This window comes from Tripterygium wilfordii, chromosome 11, assembly GCF_013401445.1.
Source record: "Tripterygium wilfordii isolate XIE 37 chromosome 11, ASM1340144v1, whole genome shotgun sequence".
Taxonomy (NCBI): domain Eukaryota; kingdom Viridiplantae; phylum Streptophyta; class Magnoliopsida; order Celastrales; family Celastraceae; genus Tripterygium; species Tripterygium wilfordii.
Genome location: NC_052242.1, coordinates 13,854,735 through 13,878,255, shown reverse-complemented (window position 1 = coordinate 13,878,255; position 23,521 = coordinate 13,854,735). Strand labels below are relative to the sequence as shown.

The following is a 23,521-nucleotide window of genomic DNA, read 5'->3' as shown; positions in this document are numbered from 1 at the left end:
TTACAAACACACACAACTCCACCAACTCTCTTCTAAACCAGGCCTCTCGTTATTCTTAGCTTTAATTGGGTTTCTAACAATGGGGTCAAATTCCATAAACATTCAGGCAATATTGGATGCAGAAGGAGTTAGGAGCAAATTGGTCACCCCGATACCAAAAGATGGGTTGACTGATCTTATGCGGTCAATTATTTTGAAAGAAGCCAAGGAAGAACCCTTTTACGTTCTTGATTTGGGTGTTGTCATGTCTCGAATGGAGACGTGGGCCCACAGCCTTCCCATGATCCAACCATTTTATGCCGTCAAATGCAATCCCCACTCTGCTATGATTGGAGCGATGGCTGCTCTCGGAGCCTCTTTCGATTGTGCGAGTCGGGCTGAGATTGAGTCCGTTTTGTCACTTGGTATTTCCCCGAAGAGGATTGCTTATGCGAATCCTTGTAAAGCGGAGTCTCATATCAGATACGCTGCGAGTGTTGGTGTTGATTTGACCACGTTTGACTCCATAGACGAAGTTAAGAAGATCCGAAAGTGGCACCCGAATACTGCTTTGTTGTTACGGGTCAAAGCTCCGGATGATGAGGGAGCCAGGTGCCCATTGGGAGCTAAATACGGTGCGCTAGACGAAGAAATCGAACCACTCCTCCAAGCCGCGCACGACACGGGACTTACCGTCTCTGGCGTTTCTTTCCACATTGGAAGCGGAGCCACAGAATCGATCCCTTATAGGGTAGCCATTAAGGCGGCCAAATCGGCATTCGAAACCGCGGCTCGGCTCGGTTTGCCTAAAATGCATGTTCTGAACATCGGCGGTGGTTTCACGACTGAAACATTCGATGAGGCTGCTTTAACAATAAAAGCCGGTCTCGTAGATTATTTCTCAGATGTTCCGGACCTGACCGTGATTGCAGAGCCGGGAAGGTTCTTTGCCGAATCGGCTTTCACGCTAGCCACCACCATTATCGGAAAGCGAGTTCGGGGTGGCGGGTTGAGGGAATATTTTATCAATGACGGAGTCTACGGGTCCATGAACTGTATCTTATATGACCACGCGACTGTCACGTGCACTCCTCTTGCGACCTCGTCGAATCGGGAGTACCCAAAGAGTGAGGAAGAAGTTAGGTATGGTTCAACGGTGTTTGGTCCCACGTGCGATGCACTTGATACAATCTTGACGGGTTACCTCCTACCGGAACTGGAGGTGAACGACTGGCTTGTGTTCCCCAATATGGGTGCCTATACGGCGGCTGCTGGTTCCAGCTTCAATGGGTTTAAAACTTCAGAAATTTTGACCTACCTTGCCTACTCTTCACCGTACTAAGACCGTGCTCGAGCCCTCCAGGCACGACAATAAACGCACCGTTTTTGTTGATCTTGACTTTCTTCATTTTTGGTTCTGTTGACTTGGTCAGGTCCTTGTGTTTGTTTTGTTGTCCTGAAAAATTGAGCAACAAACTTCATGTGCTTAGGTAGTCTAATCATAAGATTAATTTTCTTAGTATATTATTAATAATGTATGAATCAATGTTATTGTAGTATTCTTGTCATTCAATAAAACAATTGATTTATTTTGGATTTTGGTCATTCATTATCGAAGAAAATTTGGTAGTCAATAAATGCGAGGGCACATGTCTTATGATTGTCCGGTAAAGCCAATGGGAGTCTCTCTCTGTTTTTTGTTAGGTAAGCAAAAGTCTGGGTTAGAACTTAGAAGTTGGATACTAACTAATTCGAGTATATATGTTAACATTTCAGCTAAGTGATCGTTGGCAAGATCAATAAGAATCATTTACACGGAATCAATCTATATAGTTCTTCTAGAAGGTAATTACAGATTTTTAATGGCTTTAAACTCTTTTTTTTTTCTTCATTTGGAACAATCTTTAATATAACAAATCCATTACTCAAAGGAAAATGACATGTAGCCCAGCAAGTTTATTTCATTGATTTAATCAATAGAATAATTTTATTCCACTCTTTTATCCCATAATTCATTTTCCAAATTTTTTTGTTTTAATATAGATTTCTTTGTTTTTTAAAGCACAGTCTAAAATTCATTGTTTTAATTCTGAATCCATTGTGTTTTGAAATTCCATTAAAAAAAATAATGGAATTAAGATTTACCCAATATTTTATTGAAAAAACAATGGAATTAAGATTTATCCGATAAAACTCATCGACAATAAATCTTGTTAGAAAGAGTTTTGTGCACTGATTCCGAATATGTAATTTTTTTAAAAATCTAACATATATATTTTGAGAGATAAAATATTTTAAATTTTGTTTAAAATACTTGGTTTATCACTATATGAGTTACCTAACACTACTGCTCAATTTTGTTTGCCTCGATACTGTCATACTGATAGCATCTTGCTGTTCAAGTTATTTTTATGGGCCAAGAAGAATTTCTCTTTCCCTCCTTTTCGGGCTTTAAGCCCAGCCAGATATGTTAAGTTATGATATGGGCCTCTAACGCAACCAATTTGGAGCTTATGGCCCAAATTTAATCGGCCCATACCAACGGGCTTAAGCTCAGGTGGGTAATCTCAGCGCCCAAAGTCGTTACTCGTTGGCCAGGCCGAGGCAAGCAGTAACAACTGCCCTACGAAAAAATCTCGAAGACCCAAAATCCAAGACAGTCACGTCTCTCTCTCTCTAGCTGCGATCGCCATGGAAACGCTGAGCTCATCTCCTTCAATCGTCTCTCCATCTCCTTCTCCTCTCTCCTTCTTCTCCCCAAAGAAAAGAGACTTGCCAGCCAGACTTCTCCGCGTCCACACCTCGAAGAGTAAGATCTCCTTTCCTCTCCTCTCCTTTATATTCCGTTTTATTTCGACGATATTAACGTGACTGTCCTTGTTGACTCAGAAAATGGTGACGACTCCGATCTCCGATCCGACTCAAACGAGTCCGCCATCGTTCCTTTCTTCAACAAGCCCACTCTATCAAAGGTAATTCGAATCATCAACGAATTGGTTAATTTCTTGTTTGATTTTGTGGCAAATAGGTGATTTTTGGTTTCGTGTATGGGCTTTGGGGTTATTATTAGGATGCGGCCATGGGGTTGGTCCTCAGCGCTGCCTCTGTGAGAGGCTGGACTACGGGTTCGGGCATGGAAGGTCCTTCCGTTCCTGCTGCAGCTGAGGACGGTTCAAGTACCGAGAAGGTAGCGACCTTCCCGTGGTCCCTCTTCACCAAATCTCCACGTAGGCGAATGCGTGTGGCTTTCACTTGCAACGTCTGTGGCCAGAGAACTACTCGGGCTATTAATCCCCATGCCTACACCGATGGCACCGTCTTTGTGCAGGTATTTATGCATCTAAATATGTTTCGATATGAAATTACTAGGATTTCTGTGGTAGTTTCTGTTTGAATTCATTTGTTCCTGTTGTGCAGTGTTGTCGATGCAATATCTTTCACAAGCTGGTAGACAATCTGAACCTGTTTCATGAGATGAAGTGCTACGTGAATCCAAGCTTCAATTATAGGAATCAGAAATGGGATGTTGGATTCAGGTTGTTTGACATGGACGACGATGATGGTAATGACGTTTTTCCTATCTAAAGAGGTGAAAGTATAAAGTATAAACCAATTGTGTACATACCTTCTTTCATGCTTCGTGAAACATATTTGTAGCTGTGCTTGTGCAATGTTTATGTTTATTGGTTAGTCCAATAAATGTCTGTAAAGGATATGTTTTGTTTATATACTAAGGGGTTCATTACTTCATTTTCAGCTAAATAGTATATTTTCCATGCATTGACAGTTGGTTTGTCTGGTGAAAGCTATGGATGCATTATAATCTATAATAATATGTTGTGTTTGATATCCTGTACTCTTTGCTTTAGGCTATTTTGACAAATCGTGTACAATTTTATGGGTCAGGAAACTCTTGCATACTGCAGTATTTATTAATTTATGGTTGAGAAAACTTCTAGTACCCTGTTACGATGTTGGAATTTTGTCACTGTTTCATATAAGTTTGAGATTAGTTTTTATCTCCAGTGAAAGGATTATGAAATGAAAGGACTGAGTAGTATTCAGTATATTGTGGCTCTTTTGTTAGAAAAATATATAAACTGGCAGCCTGTAAACTTGACAACGGAATGTGTTGATAATTATGACAGAGTGGTTTTTAAGATGTCAGTTTACCTGGTTTTGTCTTTCCTATTTTGCTGTCTCACCTGGAAACGCTTGCTCTAACTTTGGTTGCATTTTGGTCTCAGGATTGTAGGTCAGTGAATTAGGACTGAAAAGTGCTGTAGGCTATAGTTTAGTGGGAGGCAATTCTCTGACTCTTTTAGATGCTTCATTAGTAGTTTTTGTAGTTTACGGTACTGAAGTTGTGGTTATGCTTGTGCTTACAATTTCAACAAATTTAGGCAGTTCAATGAAATATTTGGTAACTTTTTTGGTGGGTATTGTTAGGTTCATTTTGACTCCATTGGAAATTTACCAGATAAAATGTTCTATAGTTGATAGATGGATTGCTTGTAAGTGTTTGAGCATCCATTCTTCCAAGATTGACAAGTGCAAGCTCAGGATGTCGTGGTAGGGCAACTGGTCAAGATTGAAGTAAGTTTTGATGAGTGGGACACTCATTTTTCTAGGGTGCATTTGATGAAATTTGAGAAGGTTTATTGGATCATCATCTCGGATTTATGTTTGCTTGAATTCTGGGCGTATTCATTTGGGTTTGGGTGTTTGCTTCCTTTATTTTCCCTGTCAATATATGATGTCTTTTCTGCTATAATTTTGTTTGGAACTGGGTTTACTTGGAAGGATGTTTAAAATTCGAATTTTTGTTTCATACCAATGGCACTTCTGGTGCTTGCTATGTCTTTCTTGCTGCTTAGGATCCTGTAAAATCTCATCAGATGCAACCGGATTGCTAAATTTTTTGTGATTAACTATCATTTCATTGTACCATATTTCATCACATTTGCTTGGCCATATCCCATATCATTAGGTTGCACATCCACTAGGGTTCAGAACACTTTATGGCTGGTTCAAAAACATTTCTTCCATTCAAACATTTGAACTTTTTTTTTTGATAAATATGGGCTCTGTTCTGATGACCGAATGAAATATGGGTTAAGTTTGAATGTTTCCCCTCTTGCCTTGTGTACCTGGAGAGAGACCTTATTGAAGAATGGCTAAGCCTTTTTGTGGGTGAATTTTGGTCTCATTGGAGTCTTTTTAGTATAATGATTTTGTCGTCAATAACTCGTCTCTAGATCTTTATGCATATAACTATATGTTGAAGAGGTGGTCTTCTTGTTTCGCGTATTTTGGTTGTTTTCAGAAGTCAATAGAGATGTTCAATGTGATAGCAATGCATTCTAATGGTTAAAAGATGGTATTTATAACAGCCTCGAGGTTGGTTTTTTTCGTAGTTTGGATTCTGATTGCTAATCTGATCCCTCATGAAGCTCAATTGAGATGGCTACCTCAGAGGCCAGTGTCATCACCATTCAATCACCATCCTTGAAAGGTATTAATGGTGAATTGTATGCATATATATATATATTTCTGCCAGATTGTCAAACTCTGCCATCATAAACTACTATGTTTTAGAAAAATGCTTCTTACCCCCCATTTTAGATTTTTGGTGTGTGGGTATGATTTTGCAGCACAATCCTAATATCCGAATGTTTCAGAATATTATTTGGAGAAAATCCAACTCTTCTTAATTATAAAGTGTACTAGGCTAGGCTTTCTTTTCCAAATCTTCCTTGTATTTTCTTCTCACGAATTTGTCTAACTAAATCATTGATGACTAACTGGAAGAGTGTTAGAGGTGCTAATTTTCCAACCATGGTCAATCGGTCATGATAACAATGGCCACCGTTATCAACTGTTTGCTTAACCTCGAACAAGGAATTCCAGGGTTGTTTAGTCTGCGGACGAGGGGCCTGCAGTAGAAGTCTGTCTATCGAATTTAATCTACAGTGGCAACCCGTTTAGTCAATGGTGCCAATGTAGGTCCAATTCTCCACCTCACATAAGCACATCCATTCCACGTCATGGGCACAACATCCAACCCAGCCAATCAGAGTTATCCTCAGCAGATAAACCAATTCATCTTCATCACCCATTATTTAATCACAAAAGTATCCACATATACAACCACAAAAGAAGAGCCTCACAATTCCTTTCCTTCGCTCTATTAAGAAAGATAAATACCCATCTTTATCTCTTCCTCTTTTGAGCAAACAACTAGAAGAAGATTTATCCCTTAACAATGGCCACAGTTACCTCTGCAGCTGTTTCTATCCCATCTTTCACTGGCCTTAAGGCAGCAGCCACAAGCAAAGTAAGTGCCCCTCTCAAGGTTTCAGCCTCTGGACTCCCAAAATTGAGCATCAAAGCCTCACTGAAGGACGTGGGTGCTGCTGTTGTGGCCACTGCAGCAAGTGCAGTCCTTGCTAGCAATGCAATGGCTATTGAAGTTTTGTTGGGTGGTGGTGATGGGTCACTGGCTTTTGTTCCAAACTCCTTCTCTGTAAGTTCTGGTGAGAAGATTGTGTTCAAGAACAATGCTGGTTTCCCACACAATGTTGTGTTTGATGAAGATGAGATACCAAGCGGTGTTGATGCTTCAAAGATCTCAATGAGTGAAGAGGATCTGCTCAATGCCCCTGGAGAGACTTATGCTGTGACTCTGACTGAGAAAGGGAGCTACAGCTTCTACTGTTCCCCTCACCAGGGAGCTGGCATGGTAGGAAAGGTTACTGTTAATTGACTTTGTGTGGGGCGACCCCAAGCGAACACCGCCTTCTTTGTGTTCATCGTTTTACTGTTTTGATATTATACTGGATTTGATCAAGCATTCTCTTCTTTCTCGCTTATTATCTTGGTGGATTTCGTCTTAATTGCATATATGAGAATCACTAATTTAAGTATATTATTGTAACTGGAAATCTACAAGGGATAACAAAGCATAGCCCCTAAAGGAAATGATTTATCAATCATGAGTCTTAAATCCTCTCCCATCCAGTATGCCTTCTACCCTATGTTTGGAGGCAACTAAAGAAGGAATGGGAAGGGGCCATTATACACTGCAGACAGGCTAGCATTAGGAATAGGCGTAATCGGACCTGCTTTGTACAGATTACCTGCTTTTTACATTTTCACAACCTGCTTTTTACGGATTACCTGCTTTTTACATTTTCACGTATATATCTCGTTATTTGGGACCCGGGAATTACACACTGCAGACAGGCTAGCATTTGTGGGACTTATTTAGGATTCTGGAGGCCACAAGTCCCACAAATGTAAAGCCCTCCAGTATCTAAGTGCAACCAATTGGTTTGAAGCTAACAGGAGATGGCCTCTAAAACTTCATAACTAGAGTCCCAGTGCCCTTTTTCTCCTTGGTATCGGTATAATATATAAGAGGTTTTGGAGGATCATCGGGTTATTGGAAGCCAAAGAGGCAGTGACTTTCTTTTGAGCATTAGCTTTGCTGAAGACTAGGCATCCACATAGTTGCAAGTGTTGCTTTTGTGATTTGAAATAGGAGGAGCCGCCCTTATCATGATAGACTGAATGAAGGCCACCATCTGCACAACTTTTATTACTTGAATCAGCACAACAAAGAAATGTGGAACATTTATACATATATATATATAGACACCCATACACGATTAGTGAAAATCTATGGATGCAGAATATTTGTATCATAAATTATTCAAGCGATGATTTACCAACTTCTTGTAAGAATTTAAACATGGGAAAGCTTAACTAAGATCAGAACCAAAGGCTAGCATTTCCAGCAATGGGGTAAAATATTGCACTGGCTCTATTGGTTCTGTGATCAAGGACGGTTATGCAAATCACACATTAGTATTCTGCAAGTTTCATTCATAAACTTCTATGTTGCTCTAGCTAAGATTTTGCCACGTTACTTTCACTCCTTAGTTTAAAGTTGAATTTACATTTTGCTGGCCATATTCCCACATGCTCTAACCTTAACTTAAACCAGTGCATGCATGGCAGACACGTGACGAAAAAGTTTACATCCAATGCTATGCCATTTCATTTGATCGAAAGAAATAGCAACTTATGTCGCTCAAAGAGGGTAGCAATCTACGACTACCAGTTGCAAAGGATAAATGCAGATTTGCGTCATAGCAATTAACAAAATTGCTCTTACCGAAACAAAGCCACAGCACATAAGACTGAAACCAGGGAAATTGAATGGGGCCTTCTCAGAAAGGAACAAAGCTGCAAAAACAATTGATCTTTTTGAGGTTTGATTGATAGGGATTCAATAAGATTGAAGATCATAGATCCAAACACCAATAACCTGTTAAAGGAGAAAATGCCAAAGGCGAAACAACATTAGCAAAGGAACCTATGCCAGAGATGCATCCTTGAGCTTTCCCCTGAAAACAACATAGAAGAACAAATGTAAGAAGCAGAGCTTACAATTTCATGTCAAGAGAATCTCACTGCTAATAACAACGCATGTGACTCCATGAAATTACATCTTTTTTATGACAGCTTAATTAAAAATACTAGGGATCAAATCTCTAGTGGTTTCTATCACATAATTCAACCTAGTTGCGTTATTTTGTAATATTAAGTTAACAGGTGTCAATTGACCCAACCCCACTCTAAAAATATGGTTGATTAACAGAAATGTCAAAATTGATCTCCAGAAATACTACCTGATCGCAAGGCCCAACTTGCTTGGATACAATACTCCGTATCTGCATTTCATTTTCAGAAATTCGTTCAAATGGTATAACACATCACTGAAAAAGAACCTCATCAAAAGAAATGAAGCAAGAAACTCACACATGGTTGTGAGAAAATAAACAAAATGGAGAACATAGCAGCAGCATAAGAAACCTAACACATTTCCAAGTGTTAGCCTCGCTAGACATGACAAAATTTAGAGAAATCATATACCATGAATCATTGAGAGGATTAGTGAGGTCTAACCATAAAGTATTGAAATGGCACAAATTAACCTTAAAATATAAGTAGAGACATGTAATTGCCGGTTAAGTAGCAGAAAATTACCCATGAGGACCACGCAATCCCAAAAAGTAACATCTGCATTCAAACAAAGAGTTTGATATACGTCAACTAATATATGGTGGAACCATCCCCATATGTGCATGTGTTACAAAGAGCATCAACATACTTTTGACACATAGGGAAGATCATCACAGAGGAAGTAAATAGCTTACATGTACACAATTAAAAAAGAGCCCTATTGAAAGCAACATCTCCTCTCCTAAAATGGGGGCCAACATGGGCATGAGAAACAGCTGCACATTTGTTTCAAGTCTCCGATCAACCAGCAAAAGATTGTGTCTATGAGGAAGCAATCTGCCTAACATATGCAGACAAATATGAATGGTGGCTGAAAAAAATTGCAAAGAAAGACATACCTGTGAAATGGTTGATGCAATTCCAGATATCACCATTAAGTCAGCAAACTGATCCTTGTTGAAGTGAAACCGGGCCTTCAAATAGTACTGCAGGAAAAAAAATAATGAAGTCAATTATTTTGTCTGCTGAAGGAAAGAAATAGAAGAAGTAAATACGAGTATCTAGCACTGTCTAAAGGATTGAAGATGACATGCATAACTTCCACTAACCTGTTCATCAAAATAAATAAATAAAAAAGAAAAAGAAACACTCTTCACAATCAGTGCAAAAACTTGGAACTGCATTTCTTTGGAATTAAAACAGCATTGAGATAGTCAAATTGAGCCAATAGTCATTTTCAGTCTCTTTTAGAAATAAGCGGCAGAATTATGTTAATATAAACTTAATACCATTATCTACTTACAAAAAATCTTTTCATGCAACCTACTAGAGCACTCCACAGCTGCAAATAGCCAAATACTTAAAAGACCACACCTGAAGATTTCTCATCCCATCATTAAAAATTAATATTCAAATTTCTGGCTGCCTCACTTCTGTTTTCGGCCTCATAATTATCCATAAAAATTATGGGTACCTAAAACCTGGGAGTGAACATAATGCAAATGTCAGTCACTTCAAGTTAACAGCAATGCTTTAGTTGCTTCACTTGCTTGTGTAGGAAAGAATCCCAATATTATGCCCCAAGTGCTCATCATGCTGTATTTTTTATCCAATAAGGAACTATTTTACCCTGAAAACCATTTTGTATATTGTAGTGAGCAACCATGTCAAATTCATTATTGGAAATGGGATCTTTTACAAACACAGTACGTTTAATCTTTTCTCACTGTGGGTCACCCTTAAGTTGTTCATTCATCCCACAGTTTAACAGCATGATAATCACAAAAATCTTATATTTTCAGTAAAAAATAAATATATTTACAAGGTCCATTGATAATTAAGAAGGCTTAAACTCCGAGCAAACCTTGATCGACGAGAAAAGCCAGAGAAATTCAGTTTGAATTGAAGTCATTTACAGCTTTAAGGTTAGAGACTTAGAGTTCTCCTACATAAGCCTTAACTTTTAACCGGTCCTTCTTGGATTATGGGTTGGAGTAAAAAACACAACTGAGAAGTGAATCTAATAAAAACTTATGCTGACAGAAATTTAACAAGTTTGCATGCTTAGCTACTCGTTCAAGGCATATATCATGTAAGTTCAGACTAAAAAATGAGTCGAAGTCTTGGATTTGGAGAGGTACCAACAGTGAAGCATGAAGCCCTACATCCGCGAGATTGTTAAAAAACATAACCACTGCGGCTTGAGAAAATGTCACGCTGCAAATTGGGTGCATATAATTATTAAAAACAAATAGAGAGTATCATTTGAGAGCATAATGGACGATAATTCGCAAGAGGAAAAAAAGTTCCGAGATTAATACAAACGCACAGCCTAACCACGAGTATAATATGACCAAGTTTAACTTCTCCGAAGTACTTTTCTCAGAGATTTGAGAACCCATTCACTGTTTAGTCCACCCTAACATAGGCTTTGATTCTCATTTTCTGTAATTAGACATGTTTCCTCTCTTCTTCTAGTACATTCAAAACCCAAACAAGAAACGAAAAAGACCTAATTAGATTTGAAACCAATTGAATGTAGAGATAGGGGAATTCCACTAACCTCGTCTTCAACAAGCAGATCATATCCTCCAGAGAAGGCATCGTTTTAAATACCTCCAAATCCTTTTTAACTGATTTTCCATCTGAACAGACATCATGCACTTTCCCTGTTCTCTCCGACATCAATGGGGCAGAAAGATCATCCGCCACGATCGAATCCCGAAGAAAAACTCTCATGTACACTGCTGCCACAATCGCCACCGCCGTCGCAACCTGATAGTACAATCAGAATATCTGATTTACAAAATCCCAACCATACAATAACTCGAGGAAGATGAGAGAGAGAGAGACAGAGAGCCGGGACCTGGAAAGTGGAGGCGGTTGAGAGGAAACGAGCGGATAGTGTTCCACACACGAAGGCGCAGGAGCCAATCCCTGAAAGAATCCCGAATGCCGATGCTCTGCCTTCCACGGACACATTATCTGCCTGAAATTTTAGAGACGAAATCGATCGTCGTCGCGAATCAGAGGATTGTTTGTTTATGGTGAGAGAATTGATCATTTGTTTGTGGAGGGAAACCAGGAAAAAAATACTACGACTCGGGACAAAGGCCTTATTAAGACTCGGATCGGAGATTCTCAAAAAGAAAGCCCATACGAAAGTTGAAACAACCCAATAAAGGCCCAAGTAACTCTTTGAGCCCAAAGTTAATGTTCAGGCCCATATATACAAGATTAAAGCCCAATCTAAAATATTAAAGGCCCATCTATACAAAATTGAAAGCGTATAGTATCCCAATTGTTGTCTTTCTCGATATTGGGCTTGCAAAAGGCCCAAAGTTCTTTACCAATCTCTAAAACTTAAAAGCCCAATAAGACACAACTTAAAAGCCCAACTACCTTTTTCTCTATTGGACTTTATGGGGTACAATGTATTAGGCTTAACAGTACTTGAGCCCATAGGAAAGTTGAATCAACCCAATCCAATAAGATTAAGGGCCCAGGTAACTCATTTAGCCCAAAGTTAATGTTCAGGCCCATCTATACGAGATTAAAGCCCAATCTAAAAAATTAAAGGCCCAAGTAATTCAATCAGCCTAATGTTAATGTTCAAGCCCGTCGTTATACAACCCAAACGAACCCTGTCAAGAGTAAAAGCACACAGTAATCAAACTCAATGACTCATCTGAACTTTTAACGTTTCTATGCCTTCTGGGCAGCTAACTAAAAATTCCCCCTTTTTCCACTTTTCTTTCCCTCTTTTTGATATTGGGCTTGAAAAAGGCCCAAAGTTCTTTATCAATGTCTAGAAACTTAAAAGCCCAATGAGACGCAGAGCCCAACGACCTTTTACTCTATTGGACCTTATGGGCCACAATGTATTGGGGTTAACAGTACTTGAGCAGGCATAAACAATGCTTGATAGGCCCAAATTAAGAAGAGCTAGAGAGTTGTTTACCACATAGGCAAGAGCAAGGCATTGAACGCTTCCTTCACAAAACATTGCAGTCAGTATTTTGAGCACATAATATGCATAGTAGTAGTTCCTGGTCCTGCTGTATGCCAATATTACTGTAAACAAATATGTCATTGTTACTTCAAAATTCTTGGTCTTACCAAAACCCCTCACAATATTTCAACGCATTTACTTAATCCAAGACTTTGCATTGCTAATCTTTTCAAGGGGAGTAAATCAATCAAATCAAAACGAAAATTGAAATTGAAATTGAAATTAAGATTGATTTGTTTATTAAACAAGTCAAAATTAATGTCAAACGACGTTATAAATAGTTAATATGAACCTAAACTCGAGTCGTACGTCAGGCTCGTTCGTACATAAATTTCCAACCAAAGACAAGATAGGTTGGCTCAAAGGACAAACGTGACCAAAAAAGTATTGTTCACATAATTAATATCACCTCAAGTTGTTGTTACTTGTAAAAACATCCAATATGGGTTTTCTACGTATGGTCCCATTTTTCATCTTTGCTTAAAGACACAAATAAAGATCATCTTTTCATGAAACTATTTCCTTATAAATGAGGATGTTGATTATAAAAAGACATCAACTTTTTCAGTGCAAATCTTAACCAAAAAAGAAAAAAGATTGGTTGGACGGCAACGTTTTAGCCTCCACCTACCGAAGCCAGACCCAAAAAAAAAACTAATACCAAAACTGAGAGAGAATCTCAAGTAGCTTACGTGTAAAAAATATTCAGTGATGCTGATATAAAATGGCATATGTTGATTTGGTGTACCAAAATGAATAGGATCACGATAATTCATAGGATACGAGGTCAAATCATGCATGATTGGAATGAAAATAGTTAGTTTATAACTAACGAATCGATATCAACACCAATATAAAATGTCACTATATTATTGGTTATGGTACACCATATCAACGTGTGACATGGCGTATCAGCACCACTAAATATTACCTTCTCATCCTATTAATGCTTAATTTCGAATAAAAAAGAAAAGGGAAATGCGTATTTTATCCTCCTCTTTTCCTCTCTTGATAGTCTTATGCTTGTTATTTTTCAATTTTTGGTACGTTGATATCCAAATCCAAGAAAGTAATTTGATTGGAATACCACTCTTCAGCAGTGAAATGACGTAGAAATAATGACTCGTGATTAAATGATGATTATGATAGCAGAACCCTTGATTTGAGATTGTGAATTAGTCTAATTAATCATAATTTGCCTACCCTAATCTATTGGAAATGTAATTTTGTTAAGTAGAATGTATAATTGGGAAGCTTACCTAATGGAATTATAGTGAAAGTCAAAGGGACAGTAAGCAGAGCTTTCCTCCCATACTTGTCTGAGAGATTACCTACCAACGGCATCATCACAAGCGTTCCTACCCCAATAATCTGCATGAAATCACAATTAAGCTCCTTAATTATTATCATTAAACCGTCATAAGCATGGGGAATTTAAGATAAAAGCACATGACACGTGGACAATAAAACAAACAGGAGTCTACGTGTAAGACTAAAATCAAGGAGACTTTGGCAGCTCCCACGTTGCCCACTCTTGCTTGTAACAGAAAGAGCCCCAAAAAAGCCACTTCTCCTGCTACAACAATACTTGGAAATGATTGATTTCCTTTTGCACATACATACAATATCTCTAACATGCATTTCATCATTCCACACTATTAAGATTTTATCCCACATTGGATTGACAATAACCTAACTAAGTAACATACAAGCAAAAGTTCATACCCTCTTACACAACCAATGCGTTTTTCTAGATTGCGAACAAATGTCAACGTCTATGAAAACAAATTAGCACATGCCCATGGCCTAGAGCGGACAACATAGTTTGTAGTGTTTGACCAGGAATTTATAAGAATCACCTAATCACTAACAAAGTTGAAAAGAAGAAACAACTTAATTAATTACCTCCTAATACCATATTATCAAGGAATTAAAAAATGGATGTAATTAATTGAGAAATAAAAAATTAATTTGAAGTACCGCTTGTTGTAGTCCGGTGGAGTAAATGGCGAGAGAGCACTCATCTTCGCCTGGGCAAAGCGCATTCATGGTAACGTCGGTGATGGACGGAATGACCATGAACGATGAGAAGTAGAAGAGAAAGTATGTGACGAAGAGATGCCCAAACCTCGACAGGGTTTCCATGGCAAGAGAAACAGCAAAAGACCAAAAGAAAGAAAGCAAAGCCCAAGGTTATGACTTATGAGCTTCGCATGGAGGAGCAGATTAGATATCTATTATATTTATAAGCATATATATATATATATACACATTAATTTAATTTTATATGTGAAGGAGAAGAGAGGGTGTTGAAATATTGGGCATGCAATTTGCTCCTGTAAGCACCTAATGGAGCCACGCATGGAGGTCGACTTCAATGGTGTGAAAATATGGTATGGTGACATCATTCAATTTGAGAGCTCTTGTAAATGGCCCAAACTAATTGGTGTGGAAAGTTTGGCCCAGTGACATATATGGTCCAGTGACATCACAAGAGACAAAAGTGTATGGGCCCAATTAGGAAACTCCAAAATGGGCCGGTGACACTGTGTGGGTCCTAGACGGGAGGCAACAAAGTATAGTTATTAGTTATGATACGTTTGATTTTTTACTTGATTGTCGCCTTGTCTGGTAGCTGGACGCCCAAAATCAATAATATATAAAGACAAAAATATGTGTTTGCCAAAAGAAATCACCTTAAACGAAATTTCGCTTCATGTGTACCTTCTCTTGTCGTTTGTATTGGATTTAAAACAATTTGGATACTCTAACAGCAACGCATGAATGAATAGTCCAAACTAATAACATTCGTTTTGAGTCTAAGATCCGTACGATTATATGCTTATTAAAATGCACCTAAACATGTGTAAGGTAAGATTATAATTATAAACTATAAAAGATTTATTTATGCCTAACCGATTTATAGTTGTTTGACAGTATCAACTATAAACAAATAGGCTCTCAAAATTAAGGGTTTGAAACCAATAAGAATGACGGAATACATCTGAAGCTAATTAACTAACTAATCAAGGCAATGTTTGGGATTAAAAAAAAAGAAGAAAAGATTAAAGAAGGTTTACGTACCGCATGTTGAAACCCAGATAGGTAGATAGCGAGGGAGCACTCCTCTTGTCCGGGACAAATCGCGGCCATCGTAACGTCGGTAATGGCCGGAATCACCATGAAAGAAGAGAAAGTGTGAAGAAAGATAGTCATGAAGAGATGGCCTAACCCTGAAAGCTTCTCCATCCTCTCTCTTTTCTAAACTTCAAACTACCACTTACTACCAAGTTTGTGGCAAAAGAAAAGCTTCCACTACAATACTTAAAAGCAGCCAAAGGGAGTTGTATATATATATAAAGAGTAATTCTAACAGCAGATTGTCAACATGGAATGTGACTGACCAATCACAGCCCACAATGGCCCACCCAGCATGGACTAAAATTACGAATATGGGGTTGCCTTATGCTTTAGCCTTTAGTTTTATTAAAGGGTATAAAAGCAAATAAAAGTTGAGGACGGTGAAGGATGCGTTTGCTTGTGTGGTTCACTCAAATGAGGCGTGCAAGTTTTGAGACTCGAGCCTCTTTCATTGAATCATTATTGAAGCAAAATTGATTGTTCAATTTTATATGTTCAGTTAATTCAGTAATTATTATGTCTTCAATAGTTAATTAATCAAACAATTATTAAATTATTATATATGATGTTAGATGAAATGGTTGGTTTAATGTAATGGGTTGAATTTGTTCACGGATTTAACTAATTTGGTATCTTTTCAATCAATCATTTGTGTTATAGATCCAAGGAAGTTAAATGAACAAGATACTTTTTAATGAAAATGCATGGAATTTGAGAATACATCTAATCAATGTTAAATCCACATACACCCAAACACAAAACAGAAAGGGAAGAAAAAAAAAAACACCAATGTTAATTGCTCATGTGTGGTGTAGAATAAGGCCCAAATCAATTAGGGATTGATAGGTCGCCCAATTGGACCGGTTGGTGGTCTACCCTACCCCAACCCTTGAGGTCCTGAGTTTTAAACCCATTGGGGGATTGAGCTGAGGGTTTTTGTCCTTTGTTGAGTGAACGTAAGTGAGTCCATACAAATCATTTGGGCCCAGATTCATGGGCTTTCCTTACAATTTTACGGCTTAGGTTCATGACTTTATTTATATATAATTGTTCTTTCCTTATGTTATTGTAATATAAAATTGTTCTTTATTTTAGTGCTTAGAAGAACAATCCGACAAGGAAATGAGGAATGGCATTAAAATGCTGAAGCAATGACAGTGACACACTATTTGTCTTATAAAATTCAAATTGAAAAATAAAACAAATATTTATTTATTTTTGTTTTCTTAGTACCGAGGAATCCATTCACAAAAAACCAAACAGCCGAATATGGAAACAACAGATGCTGATGATGCTTAGCTAGCTTGGTCGGTAATTAATGGAAGAATAAACTTTGCAATTTGAGATCAAATCCAACTAAGTATGGAAATTAACTATGTCAAACATGTCACGAGATCACGTGGCCTCCAGTAGTAAGATCATAGCTTGCAAAGATTCTTATCACGTGCCAAAAAAGATAGATCACTCTACATGTGTGGTCTTTATCCAAGATCTAATATTGAGATAAATAAAAGTTAATTATGGATAAAATCGTGGGGGTCTTCAAATTCTAAGGAAACAGACAATACCTCCACATATTATTCTACATAGGGCGCGTTTGGCAGTTCGTAATCGTTATTGGCAATATCTAATCATTTTTGTAAATAACATTGATTTCAAAAAATAAAAATTGAAGCAATTTTTATTGCTTATGTTTCCAATCCATACGCGATCTGTACCAAGTCTAGATGTGGGACAGTCCTTGAGCTGGACGGTACGCCACTAAACGACAGTTACTGGACCACAACGCCTCATATATTTTTTCTGTCTTTCTGAACCAGCCATACATGGTCGAACCGAAATAGGAATAAAATAGGGGGAGCGAGTCTACTTTCCTCACTAAACACTCCTCCACTTCACACACCAATGGATTCTCTGGTTCTGTTCTGTACTGGGGCTCTCATAGCCGGTGGTCTGTTTTGGTTCGTATGTGTTCTCGGTCCCGCCGAACAGAAAGGCAAGCGCGCTGTCGATCTCTCCGGTGGTTCGATCTCAGCGGAGAATGTACAAGACAACTACAAGCAGTACTGGTCCTTCTTCCGCCGCCCAAAAGAGATCGAGAAAGCGGAGAAGGTACCGGACTTCGTCGACACGTTTTACAATTTAGTCACTGACATTTACGAGTGGGGATGGGGTCAGTCCTTCCACTTCTCCCCCTCCATCCCAGGCAAATCTCATGGGGAAGCCACGCGCCTCCACGAGCAGATGGCGGTCGATCTCATCGATGTGAAGCCCGGAGAACGAATCATTGATGTCGGATGCGGAGTCGGAGGTCCGATGCGGGCAATCGCTGCCCATTCACGCGCGAAAGTGGTGGGAATCACCATTAACGAGTACCAGGTGAACCGTGCCCGATTGCACAACAAGAAGGCGGGGTTAGATTCTCTCTGCGAGGTTGTTTGTGGAAATTTCCTCCAAATGGATTTCCCCGACAACAGCTTCGACGGCGCGTACTCGATCGAAGCGACCTGTCACGCGCCGAAGCTGGAGGAAGTGTATGCGGAGGTGTTTAGGGTTTTGAAGCCCGGATCTCTCTACGTCTCATACGAATGGGTCACAACCGAAAAATTCAAAGCTAGTGACGCAGAACACGTGGAGATCATTCAGGGAATCGAGAGAGGAGACGCTTTACCGGGGCTCAGAAGCTACTCCGACATCGCAGCGACGGCGAAGAAGGTCGGATTTGAGGTGGTGAAGGAGAAGGATCTGGCGAAACCACCAGCGAATCCGTGGTGGTCCCGGTTGAAGATGGGCCGGATCGCGTACTGGAGGAACCACATCCTGGTTTCAATCTTAGCCGCTATTGGAATTGCTCCAAAGGGGACCGTTGATGTCCACGAGATGCTTTTCCACACCGCTGATTATCTGACCCGCGGTGGCGAGACCGGGATTTTCAGTCCGATGCATATGGTGCTTCTCAGAAAACCGGAGTCCCCCGAAACCGCTTCGTCTTAACCAATGACGAGGCTACATTTCAGCAGTATTGCGTCGAAGACCCACTCCTCGCTTTCTCCACAGGTGATTTTAGCTTTTTCTCTTAATCGGTAATCTAGGTTAATGATTATCGTTTTTAATTAATTATCTTGTATTTTTGTTTGGATTTTATTTAAATTTTCGTAATTGAATCTTGTTTTCTGTTGTTGGTGATAGTGAAGAAAAGTTTTATATTATTGAAATGTTTGCGGTGATGGCTATAGAGAATTACTACTATTGGCATTGTCCGCCGTAGTGTGTTTTTTTTTTTTTTTTTTTTTTATCTTATTCGAGAATGGGTTAGATGTGTGAATCAGAATGGTGAGATGTCCTGGAAAGTCGATGCTCGAAAGAGCAGGAGAAACTTCCGCTTGAGAGGGAGAGCAAGCGCACATGGAGATAAGAAAATGCGCTTATTAGGTGGCATGCACTGGCACTGGGACTTCTGCTGTGTTGTTATTGTTTGGCTTTTGTGATTAGTGTTAAGATCCCGCCAAAAATGTTGCCGCCGCGTGTGTTTTGTTATTTGGTATGTCGTGTAGTTTTTGAACAAATGGTCCCACCTCTTGTTTTAGGATCTTTGAATGTCCTGTCCTCCTCCTGTACTTTGTGCAGCGCAGCATGTTTAAGGGTTAAGTAAGCGCCATGCGATAGAATCATTGCGGTTTTAATCAAGTCTGTTTATCGGAATAGGATCCACACAATTTTTTGAATTTGGGGACGTATGTGATTAAAACTGATTCTATATGGTGCTGCTGAGGACTAGTTTTTAGAATATGTAGGAAGAATTAGGATTCATGGATCTCGCATTCTGTAGATCTTCTGTCGTAGTATACCTTAATGTACAGAGACGGAGTCATTATGAACACTTCCATTCCATTCCCCGATGTTCCTATGAGGCTTGCAAACTTAATTCTTCCAAAACCAGTTTGGAGACATCTGTTCAATGGGACTCTGCAGAATGATATGGTTGGTATGTTTGTTGGGTATTCAAATGCATTCTATATAATTTTTGCTAAATCCAAGTCTTAAACAATGAAATTGGGATTTTTGTTCAAATAACATTCAGCTTTTGGATTACAAAGATAGATATTCTGGGATTTGGGCTTAAGCCGTGGTCTATCCCATATAGTTTTCAGCCACTAGTACTGCATGATTAATGATTAGTTTGCCTGCCGATGTCAAAACCTGTATCTATCCACCCTTATTTTTATGATTACGGCCGGGAAAATAACGAAAGTCGAAAACTCAAATGACCAGAAAAGCCAAAGCTATGTGAGAGAAAAAAATCTAACCCAAGCACCTGAATGTGTGGATAATATTTGCCACAACCAAACGAGTGGACATCCTTTTTATCACTGAGATTTCTTGATAATTCAATCGACACTCCTCCCCTGTTTCTGCTTTCCAGCATCTCCAATCCTCTCTCCATTCACTGCCACTTCCTTCTCACTCACATACTCTCACCTTCCATGGCTGCAATCACAAATCTATTATCAAATTCACCTTCATCTCTCTCACCCATCCCCAGAATCAACCCTCTAATTACCTCCTTCCCTCTCTACGCATTACCCAGCAAATCTAAACCTCAGCAATTCCACCTAATAAGCACAAACAGAGCAAGCAGAGCAGACTTGACTATAAAGGCCACAGCCGCAGCAAGAACAAAGAAAACACCAAGTGATGAAAGAGTAAAACGAGTTCACAGCATAGAAGAATTCGATGAAGCCCTTAAATCCGCTAAAAACAGGCTCGTAGTGGTAGAATACGCGGCGAGCCACAGCCAGCAGAGCAGCAAAATCTACCCGTTCATGGTCGAGCTCAGTAGGACCTGCGGTGATGTTGATTTCCTTCTCGTAATGGGCGATGAATCGGAAAAAACAACAGAGCTCTGTAAAAGGGAGCAGGTCGAGAAGTTTCCACACTTCAGTTTCTACAAAAGCATGGAAAAGGTTCACGAAGAGGAAGGGATTGGGCCGGATCAGCTTATGGGGGATGTGTTATACTACGGTGACAGTCACTCCGGTGTGGAGCAGTTGCACTGCAGGGAAGATGTGGAGAAATTGATCGAGGATCACAAGGCGGATCATAAGCTGATCGTGCTGGATGTGGGACTGAAGCATTGTGGGCCATGTGTGAAAGTTTATCCAACGGTGATTAAGCTGTCACGGCAGATGGATTCGGTGGTGTTTGCGAGAATGAACGGTGATGAGAATGAGAGCTGTATGAAGTTCTTGAAGGACATGAATGTTATTGAAGTGCCGACGTTTTTGTTTATTAGAGATGGAGAGATTTGTGGAAGGTATGTTGGGTCTGGGAAAGGCGAGCTTATTGGTGAGATTCTTAGATATCAAGGTGTTCGTGTCACATATTGATGATTTTGTCACATATTCAATACTCAAATGAATAGTTTATTTTATGATTTTTATCCAATATATTTATTGTATGGGCCAAAATCAGCACCAGTTCTGAACACACCAAACACGTCTATGGCCCCTTCAAAAGCCCAAAAAACCCACGGCTTGGGTGACAGATTGACGGTAACTCAACACAGGCCCATGACTTATATAGTCGTTCTACAAGTCCATGGCCTCTTCGAAAGCCCAATAAATTCACGGCCTGGGCTACAATTGACTCAGCTCATGGTCTATATAACCGTTCTACAGCCTGGCCAACACCACATCAGGGTCAAGTTTTCACGGGTTCTCTTTGTGATATTTGTAAATTGTTGGTGGCATTGATCGATATTACATTTGATTGTATATTGTCGCATCTACATTTATACAAGGAGGGTAATAAAGATGTTAAATTAAAGGAATGAGATATGCTTGCATACCGACATATATGCCGACTATTAATATGTACAAGTTGAGATCACACATATATGCCGACCATTAATGATATAGATAGGATAAGTTGAATGTGTAGGTTCAAGAGTCAATTAGTCAGCACTAATACATAGCAGACTATCCTTACCGACAAAATAATTTAGGACCCAATTAGTTAAATAAAATTAAAAATGATTTTTTTTAATGTTACAAATCTCAATCACGTAAAAAATTGGGTGCAGCACTAAATCTACTACAAGCCCCTTAGTCCAGCTTTTGTAAGCAATTATTAGGAGACAATATCGAAGGGAGAAAATATTCAGTGATAATTTGACATCAACCTCTTATAAAATGTCAAAATATTTTTCGTCTTGATACATTAGGTTAATCACTGAGTATTTTCTTTATCAAGGGCAGTCTAAGATCATAATTAAGTAGAAATATCTTTGAAGCAACAAATGCATGGGAAGAGACATAACAAGATACGACGGTTGAATGTTGATTTCGTGGTTAGTATATCAACTTCTTCGAAACAACTCTGATACGCCCACCACACATATTGTCAAAATCTGTTGGCTATCATATTATTATATATGAATACAGCTTCTCCACAAGACAAGACGACAAAGCCCACTTCTTAGACATTAATGCAGTAGTTATATTTCTTTATTCGCTCGACGGAGAATCATTCAAAATTGAAAAAAAAAAAAAATCCATCGGCAACCGAACCACTTCTCCTTATAAAAAAACACAAAACTTGAATCTCTTGGTTTCTCACTATTCACATTAATTGTTTCATGGGCCAATCCCTTCACAATTTCAAAATTAACCAAGAATAATCATAAAAGATTCAAAAAAAAAAAAAAAAAAGCAGCCTATGAACAAGGAGGAATTCAACTTGCTCTGAAAGTTGGATCAATTTGCTCTGACCGTGGAATTCAACTGCAGAGGGCGCGGCGGGTTCATGGTTCTTCTCTTCCACAAATTAATTTCTTTCCTCGGCTGCAAAGCCACCCCTCTGACCACCGTTATAGGAGCTGAAAATGGAATTATCACCTCCTCCTCTTCTTCTTCGTCGGAGTACTCATCCGGCACAATCTTAGCCGTCCAATCAAAATTTGCAATACTACTGTGATTACGACCACTCGCAAACTGCTTCATTTGACTCAACGACGATGCTCTATCGAGTTTTTCGGATTTCCTCGGAGGCTTTCCGAGGCCGACGAAGATTCTCTTAATCTTCGACGCATGTACTTTGGGAGAAAACAGAGTAGAACTACTCTCCATTTCTTCACGAGGCTTGATAATCTTCTTCTCCTTTTTCGTCATTTTCTTGTGCTTATGGTGCTTGATCTGACCCATACACGAGATCTTCGGAGAAGTTGGCTCATCTTGTGCTTCATACAAGTCACCATTCTTTATTTTCCGGCGAGATTCGGCGGGAATTATAGACACAATCGGACCGGAAAAACCCTTTGTGCGAAACTTGTTAATGTTGTCAGAATGTCTGGTCTTGTGATCTCTTCCAGGACTGAACGGAGGGTTATAGAAATTCACAGCAGAAGCTGCTCTCGGCAGGAACTTCAAGATGTTGTTTTTGTGTCCTCTCGCTTGCTTGTTTTCCATTGTTGTTGTCTTTTTGACTCTGCATTGATACAGATGATCAACACATATATATAGGAGGAGAGAAGTAGATTAGATGGGACCAAAGTTGTGCGTTTTGACCGTGTCAAGAGTGTGTGTTTGGTCAAACGAAATGGCCTATCCATGAATCAGGATTGCGTCTACGTGTTTAGAAAATTGAATTTGCATTAAATTGCATTATATGCAAAACGGCTTTGGCATGCTTAACATGTGCTTTTTGTCTGCTTATGGCTTATGACCGTGTGTAAGAGAAGAGATTACACGTGCTGGATTGTAAGAGATAAGCAAGAAATATGAAAAGAAAAAAAAAAGGGAAAATATTGTTTTTGGAACCACATAGGATGTTTCCTTTTCTTGACAATGCAAAGCCAGCTAA

At 39.2% G+C, this 23,521-nt stretch overlaps 7 protein-coding genes across 8 annotated transcripts; 5 read left to right on the top strand and 2 right to left on the bottom strand.

Annotated features, from left to right (window-relative positions):
* On the top strand, positions 1-1,586 carry LOC120008944 (ornithine decarboxylase-like). The gene has a single exon (XM_038859340.1). The coding sequence runs from the start codon at positions 80-82 to the stop codon at positions 1,319-1,321; it is 1,242 nt and encodes a 413-aa protein (XP_038715268.1). The 5' UTR covers positions 1-79; the 3' UTR covers positions 1,322-1,586.
* A 988-nt stretch (positions 1,587-2,574) lies between these two features.
* On the top strand, positions 2,575-4,816 carry LOC120009406. The gene is made up of 5 exons (XM_038859998.1): positions 2,575-2,788; positions 2,869-2,951; positions 3,050-3,307; positions 3,397-3,541; positions 4,429-4,816. The coding sequence occupies exons 1-5, from the start codon at positions 2,671-2,673 to the stop codon at positions 4,437-4,439; spliced, it is 615 nt and encodes a 204-aa protein (XP_038715926.1). The 5' UTR covers positions 2,575-2,670; the 3' UTR covers positions 4,440-4,816.
* A 1,322-nt stretch (positions 4,817-6,138) lies between these two features.
* Positions 6,139-6,851, top strand: LOC120009407 (plastocyanin). Its single transcript, XM_038859999.1, has one exon. It carries the CDS (start codon positions 6,245-6,247, stop codon positions 6,743-6,745), a length of 501 nt encoding a protein of 166 aa, XP_038715927.1. The 5' UTR covers positions 6,139-6,244; the 3' UTR covers positions 6,746-6,851.
* A 72-nt stretch (positions 6,852-6,923) lies between these two features.
* Positions 6,924-15,833, bottom strand: LOC120009405 (hippocampus abundant transcript-like protein 1). Of its 2 annotated transcripts, none has more exons than XM_038859997.1 (14): positions 15,605-15,833; positions 13,780-13,891; positions 12,470-12,582; positions 11,375-11,497; positions 11,072-11,283; positions 10,650-10,725; positions 9,408-9,494; positions 9,204-9,284; positions 9,034-9,066; positions 8,806-8,859; positions 8,676-8,717; positions 8,312-8,390; positions 8,159-8,229; positions 6,924-7,573 (listed from the first exon to the last, which is right to left on the bottom strand). In XM_038859997.1, exons 1-14 carry the CDS (start codon positions 15,767-15,769, stop codon positions 7,538-7,540), a joined length of 1,284 nt encoding a protein of 427 aa, XP_038715925.1. In that variant the 5' UTR covers positions 15,770-15,833; the 3' UTR covers positions 6,924-7,537. The 2 variants fall into 2 exon arrangements, with proteins under 2 accessions (XP_038715925.1, XP_038715924.1); XM_038859996.1 differs by having other exon boundaries at positions 6,924-7,565.
* Positions 15,834-17,483: 1,650 nt separating this feature from the next.
* On the top strand, positions 17,484-18,888 carry LOC120009458 (24-methylenesterol C-methyltransferase 2). Its single transcript, XM_038860071.1, has one exon. The coding sequence runs from the start codon at positions 17,567-17,569 to the stop codon at positions 18,653-18,655; it is 1,089 nt and encodes a 362-aa protein (XP_038715999.1). The 5' UTR covers positions 17,484-17,566; the 3' UTR covers positions 18,656-18,888.
* A 123-nt stretch (positions 18,889-19,011) lies between these two features.
* Positions 19,012-21,092, top strand: LOC120009460 (thioredoxin-like protein CDSP32, chloroplastic). The gene has a single exon (XM_038860072.1). The coding sequence runs from the start codon at positions 20,146-20,148 to the stop codon at positions 21,046-21,048; it is 903 nt and encodes a 300-aa protein (XP_038716000.1). The 5' UTR covers positions 19,012-20,145; the 3' UTR covers positions 21,049-21,092.
* Positions 21,093-22,060: 968 nt separating this feature from the next.
* On the bottom strand, positions 22,061-23,161 carry LOC120008588 (uncharacterized protein At1g76070). Its single transcript, XM_038858965.1, has one exon. It carries the CDS (start codon positions 23,125-23,127, stop codon positions 22,417-22,419), a length of 711 nt encoding a protein of 236 aa, XP_038714893.1. The 5' UTR covers positions 23,128-23,161; the 3' UTR covers positions 22,061-22,416.
* Between the last annotated feature and the right edge of the window lie 360 nt (positions 23,162-23,521).